Source organism: Hippocampus comes, unplaced genomic scaffold (assembly GCF_001891065.2).
Source record: "Hippocampus comes isolate QL1 unplaced genomic scaffold, H_comes_QL1_v1.1 scaffold126, whole genome shotgun sequence".
NCBI lineage: Eukaryota > Metazoa > Chordata > Actinopteri > Syngnathiformes > Syngnathidae > Hippocampus > Hippocampus comes.
In genome coordinates this window covers 219,594-227,670 of record NW_017805409.1, presented here as the reverse complement: position 1 = coordinate 227,670, position 8,077 = coordinate 219,594, and the positions used below count along the sequence as shown (strand labels likewise).

The 8,077-nt window shown below is 47.2% G+C and overlaps 2 protein-coding genes across 2 annotated transcripts in view; both read left to right on the top strand.

Annotated features, from left to right (window-relative positions):
* LOC109518080 (SCO-spondin-like) overlaps positions 1 to 3,565 on the top strand; it is a 17,389-nt gene extending 13,824 nt beyond the window's left edge. The window contains exons 17-28 of the mRNA XM_019873696.1: positions 20 to 253; positions 340 to 462; positions 543 to 640; positions 746 to 977; positions 1,054 to 1,206; positions 1,349 to 1,486; positions 1,562 to 1,744; positions 2,272 to 2,313; positions 2,668 to 2,772; positions 2,880 to 3,007; positions 3,237 to 3,357; positions 3,555 to 3,565. Coding sequence (XP_019729255.1) covers positions 20 to 253; positions 340 to 462; positions 543 to 640; positions 746 to 977; positions 1,054 to 1,206; positions 1,349 to 1,486; positions 1,562 to 1,744; positions 2,272 to 2,313; positions 2,668 to 2,772; positions 2,880 to 3,007; positions 3,237 to 3,357; positions 3,555 to 3,565 — 1,568 coding nt within the window. The remainder of the gene's footprint in view (positions 1 to 19; positions 254 to 339; positions 463 to 542; positions 641 to 745; positions 978 to 1,053; positions 1,207 to 1,348; positions 1,487 to 1,561; positions 1,745 to 2,271; positions 2,314 to 2,667; positions 2,773 to 2,879; positions 3,008 to 3,236; positions 3,358 to 3,554) is intronic.
* Positions 1,877 to 8,077, top strand: part of LOC109518079 (SCO-spondin-like) — a 13,759-nt gene continuing 7,558 nt past the window's right edge. The window contains exons 1-23 of the mRNA XM_019873694.1: positions 1,877 to 2,012; positions 2,154 to 2,313; positions 2,473 to 2,521; positions 2,668 to 2,772; positions 2,880 to 3,007; positions 3,237 to 3,357; positions 3,439 to 3,566; positions 3,631 to 3,772; positions 3,853 to 4,023; positions 4,100 to 4,274; positions 4,373 to 4,436; positions 4,588 to 4,609; positions 4,730 to 4,850; positions 4,973 to 5,186; positions 5,569 to 5,710; positions 5,810 to 5,983; positions 6,079 to 6,255; positions 6,414 to 6,491; positions 6,577 to 6,732; positions 6,831 to 6,986; positions 7,071 to 7,235; positions 7,312 to 7,503; positions 7,686 to 7,808. Of these exons, the coding sequence (XP_019729253.1) occupies positions 3,685 to 3,772; positions 3,853 to 4,023; positions 4,100 to 4,274; positions 4,373 to 4,436; positions 4,588 to 4,609; positions 4,730 to 4,850; positions 4,973 to 5,186; positions 5,569 to 5,710; positions 5,810 to 5,983; positions 6,079 to 6,255; positions 6,414 to 6,491; positions 6,577 to 6,732; positions 6,831 to 6,986; positions 7,071 to 7,235; positions 7,312 to 7,503; positions 7,686 to 7,808 (2,218 nt within the window). The 5' untranslated portion in view covers positions 1,877 to 2,012; positions 2,154 to 2,313; positions 2,473 to 2,521; ... (3 more) ...; positions 3,439 to 3,566; positions 3,631 to 3,684. The remainder of the gene's footprint in view (positions 2,013 to 2,153; positions 2,314 to 2,472; positions 2,522 to 2,667; positions 2,773 to 2,879; positions 3,008 to 3,236; positions 3,358 to 3,438; positions 3,567 to 3,630; positions 3,773 to 3,852; positions 4,024 to 4,099; positions 4,275 to 4,372; positions 4,437 to 4,587; positions 4,610 to 4,729; positions 4,851 to 4,972; positions 5,187 to 5,568; positions 5,711 to 5,809; positions 5,984 to 6,078; positions 6,256 to 6,413; positions 6,492 to 6,576; positions 6,733 to 6,830; positions 6,987 to 7,070; positions 7,236 to 7,311; positions 7,504 to 7,685; positions 7,809 to 8,077) is intronic.

Genomic DNA, 8,077 nt, shown 5'->3' with positions numbered 1-8,077 from the left:
GTTTTCTCACACTCTACAGGTTGCTGGTCCTATGAGTTTGCCTGTGCCACTGGTGGGCAGTGTGTGCCCCAAACTTGGCATTGTGATGGCGAGTCCGACTGTTTGGATGGTAGTGATGAGCAGCAGTGCCCTTCACTCTGCGGTCCTGGCCAAGTGCTCTGCCTGAGCGGCGACCAATGCGTGCGTTACCAGCAACTGTGTGACGGCAACGCAGACTGCCGTGACGCATCAGATGAGAGCATAGACAACTGCGGTAAGTCAAACATGAGACAAATGTCATCTGATTGTAAAGGTTGACTTGAGGAAAGGGCGACTTTGATCACTGTGTTTGTCTTCTAGGCTCAGTCCGGATCCCCCCATGTCCCGGCAGCTTCTCATGTGACAATCGCACCTGCGTGAACATGTCAAGAGTGTGCAACGGTATCCCTGACTGTCCGCGGGGTGATGACGAGCTCCTGTGTGGTGAGTTGTTCTAAGATACTCTTAGCACGGTCCGAGGCCGACGGTAGAAAACATCAACCTGTAAAATGTCTGATGTCCAGGTAAATACGTCTCACCAGCGCCCCCTGGCGATAGGAATACCACCGTCTCCTGTCCCGAATTCACCTGTCTGGATGGATCTTGTATCAATTTCAACATGGTAGGTTCATGTCTGCCCCCTGACCCCTCACTCCATTTATTCAAAGAGAAGACAGCAGGATTTATGTCAACATGTTGTCCAACTCCTTATTGACTTCCGATCCAGATGTGCAATGGTGTGGCAGACTGCCCAGACTCCTCACTGGCACCGCACGGGGGTCCGACTGATGAGCAGGGTTGCCGAAGTTGGGGCTCCTGGGGTTCTTGGACCCCCTGCAGCACCACCTGTGGTACAGGCTCCATGAGCCGGCGCAGATCTTGTCCCGCGGGAGACATATTGCACCACTGTCGGGGTCAGGAGGTCCAGAAGCAGCAGTGCTTCAACACCACTTGCCCTGGTATGAATGTGGAGTTAGTTTTGTGAGTTGTGAAAGCCGAATGATTCTGGCAATGAAAATGTTCCGTCTTAACCAGTGGATGGTCGCTGGCTTCCATGGGTGAGCTGGTCAAACTGTTCCAGCGAGTGTGGAGGAGTGCAGATCCGACACAGAGACTGCATCCTGCCTCAAAATGGAGGACGAGATTGCTTCCAGCTCCCAGGACCATCCAACCTAAGCTTGGAAATTAGTAAGAGATCAAATTAAGTTCACCAAGATTTGAGCGCATCTTCATCCTGACATTCTACCCGCAAGCCCAACTTTCATCATGTATGGAGCTTCGCGATAGAGCAATTACTGAGCCTCACATCATCTGCTTGCTTCTACATCAGGGCCTTGTTCGGAGGATGCCTGTTCCAGCAGCAGCTGTCCGACAGGCCTGGTGAGACACAACTGTTCCCCCTGCCCTGTGTCTTGCGCTCACATCAGCAGTGGGACTACCTGCGATCCCACAGCACCCTGCTTCTCAGGTCGCCCATAATAGGCACACTGGATCTCTTTTTTATTTTTTTTATTGAATCTTACAGGTTGTATTTTTTTTCCAGGCTGCTGGTGTCCAGAGGGGCGGGTAATGAGCCACACACAGCAATGTGTGTTGCCAGAGGAGTGTGTGTGTGAGCTGGCAGGTGTGCGCTACAGGCCAGGACAGCAGATGAAGGTGGACTGTGAGATTTGTGTTTGTGAGAGAGGAAGACCTCGACGATGCCAACCCAACCCGGACTGCTCTGGTTGGTCTTAAAATCATTTGTTTTGTTTTCTTTCCTATTCCATAACAACAAACCAACTCATCATTTTGACTTGGCCCCCTCTGTTTTTTATTTTATTTTAATGCAATCCCCCTTTAGTACATTGAGCTTGGTCGTCATGGTCAGAGTGGGGCCAGTGTTTGGGGCCATGTGGTGTGCAGAGTGTCCAGTGGTCATTCCGGAGTCCAAACAACCCACCCAACCATGGAGATGCGAAAACCTGCAGAGGCATCTATCGAAAAGCGCGTCGGTCTGTTGCCTCGTCATACCTGCTTAATTTTAGAGCAAACATTTGCAAGTACATTGATTTTGCATTGTAGATGAACATCAGAGTCCTCAATTCTTGAACTTGCCTTTCTCGCATGCACTTTCTTCATCCGCGTGTCCACAGATGTCAGACTGACCCCTGTGATGAGTGCGAGTACCAAGGTCAGTCCCACACAGTTGGGGACAGGTGGAGGTCCGACCATTGCCACTTGTGTCATTGTTTGCCCAACCTCTCGGTGCAGTGCTCTCCCTACTGCCCGTATGCTGTTACCGGATGCCCACAGGTAATAGACAAATCTATTACCTTAATTCAACATATACCATAATAAAAGACTTAAAATATACTTGCGTCATTTTATTGGAATTTCTCTGTTTATCCATGCTATTTTTTTTCCTCCCAATTATAGTAACTGAGTCATTTATGTACTTCTCAATTTATGCAGGGCCAGAGTCTAGTTCCCGGAGAGGGTGACACATGTTGTTACTGTCAAGGTAAATTTTTATTATTCTGTTCCTATTTATCCTGAAATTTTAACCGAAAGCTCATCTTGCCACTTTGTCTTTTTGCGAATCTTGTATGTTTTGTTGTTGCTGCCTTTTCCTCATTGATCTTGTGTTATATTCAATGTTCTGCACAGCGAGCAATAAAAGTTCCGCAGTGACACTCAGCCCCTCCCCTGTGACTTCCGAGCCAGGAAAGGACATCGCTCCCTTGGTGCCCACCTACCCACTCCCCCCTGGCGGTCAGTGACTTATGATTGCATCATCAGGCAGTTTCACGAGAATGTTTATGGCACCATCCCGTTGTAATAGGTGTAGTGCAATGATATTTTTCAATCTTCTTCTACAGAGGAGTGCTGGTTTCCTTTGGGCGTTCAGTTTCTACCGGCTTCCAGTTTCCATGCCTCATCTCAACAAACCGGTCATCCCCCTGAGGCAGCTCGCCTTCATGGCTGGGACCCCCACACAGACCTTCAGGTACAATAGATCAGGAATATTATTCATATGCTCTTTTTTTTAATGATTTGGTTCAGGTTATGTTTTATGAGTTATTCTGACAACTCACCCTGTTGCACACAATTACTATGATGTACTTGTATGAATGCAAGATAGATAATGAGCAGCAGTCTTGTCCTGCAGAATATAGGGGCACGTGTTTCTGTTCTTTCTGTATAATGCCGTTCTTTTTGCCATGCTTCATATGCAGGGCTGGAGTCCAGAACCAGAAGAATATAAGGATCTACCACAGCGCAGCCGCGAGGGGCACAGTAGCAACGCACAAAGCCCCTACATACAGATTGACCTACTGAAAGAATACAACATCACGGGTACACTTTTAGACCTGGCCATGCTCGTTTCACAATGTAACACTGAATTTGTGAAGCGAAACCTTCTGTTCCTTTCTCCAGGGGTACTTACCCAAGGGGGTGGTGTGTTTGACACATACGTTTCCAGCTTATATCTGCAGTTTAGCCGAGATGCAAAACTGTGGTACATCTACAAAGAGCTTGTGACTGACGCGCAGCCCAGAGCTAAGGTCTGGTCATCACATTGTTGTTGGGTTGATATGTTCAAAGTCATTTGCCCAATTCTTGCTGCAGGTTTTTCATGGTAATCACAATGAGGGAGGGGTTGCTGAGATCAAATTGGACCGGATGGTGTCGGCTCAGTTTGTCCGCCTGCTACCACATGATTTCCATAATGGCATCTATCTTCGTCTTGAAATTATGGGATGTGAACATGGTTAGTTGATGCTGTCTATATCCAGTATATATTGCGTGCTCCGTATTCAATGAAAAACTCTTTGTTCTTGTCTGGTTCAGGGTATCGCTGGTCAACCGTACCCACACCGACTTGGACCGTCTCGCCAATGGGTGGCTGCAGAGAAAAAGAACTCCAGTGCAAAAATGGACGCTGTGTACCAGCCGGCCCGTCAGGAGTTATCTGCGATGGGGTCGATGATTGTGGTGACGGCTCGGATGAGATGTACTGTGGTGAGATTTTTATCTAATTTGTTCATTTGTTTTTTTATATCACTTTGACATATGCGCACTGGCCTTATTATTCCAGGCACACAGACCTACCCGACAAGTCCTCGGAGCTGTCTGGGTGGTCAGTACTTATGCCTTCCACCAGGGGGCTGTATCGACACAGGAAAACGTTGCGATGGGATTCCTCACTGTCCCAGAGGAGATGATGAAAGTGAATGTCACCTGCCTGAGAACGTCACGGCGCAGTCTGACAGGTGAGGTCATTAAATTGCAACAAAATGTTGTAATTCATATTTTCTTGAGTTCAGCCCCTTCTGATATGCAATACAAATGCATTTACACATATCCTCAGACCATACACACCCACCGCTGCCCCGATCAGAACCCCTTCCAGGATCCCTGCAATATCACCAACAGTAAGTAGATTTATCAAAGTTTCTGTTGCTTTTCGTGTTCTCTGACACTGCCTCTCGGTCCTTTGCTGGATATTTTCAAAGGTATATACAGTATAATTAGGAGTTTGAATGTGTCAATGTGAACTTTATACACTTTTTAATACATTTACAGGATGGTGGCACTGGATATCGTGGTAAGTTCTTGTGCAACTTAGGCTAGAAATTAGTTGGAGAATACTGTAATTGTCAAACCATGTCCGCTGCCCCCTTGTGTTTTAATGTATTACACATGCTGTATGGACATATCCTTGTAGGCATTTGCTCCTCTGCACTCGGACTGGAGGATGGAAGCATTCGTTATGGTCAGCTGACCTCATCCTCCTATCGTGAAAACAACCCCGCTGATGCCGGTCGATTGAATATCATTCCCAATGTGTGAGTGAAAATTTTGGCTAGTTACTTCAATGTGCTGCAAAAATACCCTTACCAGCGTTTTTTTTTTTTTTTAAATCATGAATGAAAAGATACACTGAAACATTTGTCCATGGTGTTTGCAGTCAAGTTATGGAGCCTGGATGGAGCCCCTTGCCTACAGACCTCCAACCGTACTTCCAGGTCGATTTCCTAGAGCCCACGTGGGTTTCAGGGGTTGTGATGCAAGGCAGTGAGCGCATGTGGGGTTACCTCACGAAATACAGATTAGCCTTTGCCCTGCATGGCAGCCTCTTCACCAACTATACACAGGATGGCAAGCCCGGTAGTCCTGCTAAGGTACTGACATCAAGATGGCACAAGATCTCACCAAAACAACATTTTTCTATGAAGTAGGGTTTGCAGTGGACAATAAGTTATTTAAAACATCCACAAATTGAAAAAGAACAGAAAAGTGAATTTTTCGGAGCACTTGTAATAACTTCTATTTCCATACACACAAATGCAATGGGAATCCTGCATAGTAACTCAAAGTCAAAACATTAAGGAACATTCATCTTCATTATTTTTGAACAGCCTAATATTACTTTGTCTTCACTTTTTGTGCAGGAATGACTTTTGTGTTGGATGAATAGAACTAACTGGCATACCGGTGTAGATTGTGATTAATATACAATAAAGATTTTTTGATGTTTATGGTCTTTTTATTGTTATGGTGTAGGTGTTCGAAGTACGGATGGTGGGTCGGACCCCTGTGACCCGCTGGCTCGGTAGGCTTGTCCGGGCTCGCTACCTGCGCATCATTCCCGTGGAGTTCAGACACACATTCAACCTACGTGTTGAGATCCTCGGCTGCAGAGGAGGTGATGAGTTTCATTTTCTTCTTCTCCGTTGAAAAAGAGTTTTTCAAATTGAGCTGTTGCAAGGTGTGACATTTTTTTTTTTTTTTGTTTGTATTGCAGATGAGCTAGTGACGCCCAGCAGTGTTACCTCTCCCTCTGGTGGTAGGAAAATTACACTGAAACACTGTCAACCAGGCCAGTTCGCCTGCCAGCAGAGTGAGCAATGTGTTCCCATTGCTGTGGTTTGTGATGGGCGACTGGACTGCAAGGATCATACAGATGAAATGAATTGTGGTGAGAAAACTCATGGATACTCCATTATACGCTACTCATAAGTGAGTATATTTCTGGAAGTAGCTGAACAGCACAATCATCTTCTTTCTACACAGGCATTCCAGGTTTACAGAACCAAACTAGTCCCACCGGTCGACCAGGCTTCCATGGTGACATGACAACAGGTGCGCCAGGCCTCCAAACCACCAAGCCACGAGGTGGTCTGCCCGGTGTGGCTACAGCTGGAGTCACAGGACAACCTGGACTTTGGAAAGCCACCACTACGCATATTGGTATGAATGGCTGAAACAAACGTGTTTGTATGAACATGACGCTGAGCGTGCTGTAGAGCTGGTTGTTAATTATTCATATACATACATGCTCTTTAAAAACACGATCAGATCAAGATTTATGAAAATAATACAGTATAGATTTTTTTCTTCCCCACTAGAAGTGACTACTGGCCAGCCTGGACTGCACTTCACTCCATCGCACCAGCCTGGAGTACCTGGCCTACAAACCACAAAGCGTGAGTGACACCAAACAATGTTGCTCGCTCGTTCTGGTTCCATGATTCAACGTGGCTTTGACTGAACAGGCACTCTATTTTACAGCTCAGTGGATCACCACACCCCCCCATGATGGGGGCTCGCCCAGAGTGCTTTGCGTGGAAGGCCAGTTTGCATGCCGCTCATTTGGCTGTGTCGACTCGGCACGGGTGTGTGACGGCAGGTGGGACTGTTTGGACGGGTCCGATGAAGAGCGCTGTGGTACACATGAGTAACCCAGAAAAAAAAAATGCTACCAAATACATTTTCGAAGTGAAAATTTGATAAATGGCATTCTTTTCACCCCACTGACTAATTAGGTTCCTTAGTAAGTCCGGTGCCTAGCCAGCGCCCGCCCGTGCCGAGCCCCTGCTCACCCAAGCAGTTCTCCTGTAATAGCGGCGAATGCGTTCACCTGGACCGCAAATGTGATCTGCAGAAGGACTGTGTGGACGGTTCCGATGAAAAAGACTGCAGTATGAAAAATACATTCTGTTCATATCACATTCACGATGAAGAAGTGACACGGAAGTGACACATGATATGTTTTCATCCTCCAGTTGAGTGCATCATGTCCCAGTGGACCTCATGGAGTTTGTGCAGCGTGTCCTGCGGTGTGGGCTCGCTCTTTCGACAGAGAGACGTTGTGAGGGAAGCGCTACCTGGAGGATCCTGCAGTGGGGCCCAATTTGACAGTCGCGCCTGCTTCCCACGACCGTGCCCAGGTTTTTAACAGTGCTCAATAGTGTGCCGGGGCTTAGGCCTCACATACAGTCACTGGTCTATTTTCACCTCTTGTAGTCGATGGTCATTGGTCAGAGTGGACAGAATGGTCCGAGTGTGACGTTGAGTGTGGAGGGGGCGTCAGGCAAAGGAGGAGAACCTGTTCTGCGCCTGCCCCGAAAAATGACGGCAGGGACTGCGAGGGCATGAGCCAGCAGAGTCAGAGCTGCAACAGTCAACCCTGCACCAAAGACACGGGAACACAGACGGGTGACTAATTCTCCAACAAACAATATTTTCCACATCATATTTGACCCCAACCTACGAAAACAGGTTTTAGATTTATCAGTGTACTACGCATTCAAATACACAGGTTCCGGCAGAAACCTGCACCTGTGACGAGTCTGAGCTGAAATCTCATTCTGATTATTTGTTAAAAAATATTTCTCCAGGTTGTGTCAATGGTATGGTGCTCGTGTCCGAGGCAGACTGTCTGAGCGGGAGATTCGAGCCTTGTCCTCCAATATGCTCACATCTTAGCTTCACCAACAACTGCACTGAAGAATGCAAACCAGGTTGGTCCGCAAACACACCATGCACTTCCTTGAGTGGTTCATTCAATGCCCAGATGTGTTGTACTTGACGTGGGCGTTACGTCGTCCACATGAGGGTCGTGGGTACTGTGGTTATCGTCATTTGAGTCTTGCTAAAAATGTGCAAGCGCAATGTACCAGTAACTCGAGGTGAGGGTTTCGGTGCTGACTCAATGCCAGTGTTGATCTCCCCATCAAATCCGAAATGAAATACAGATTTAGGTATAGACTTATCCCCCCCCCCCACCCCA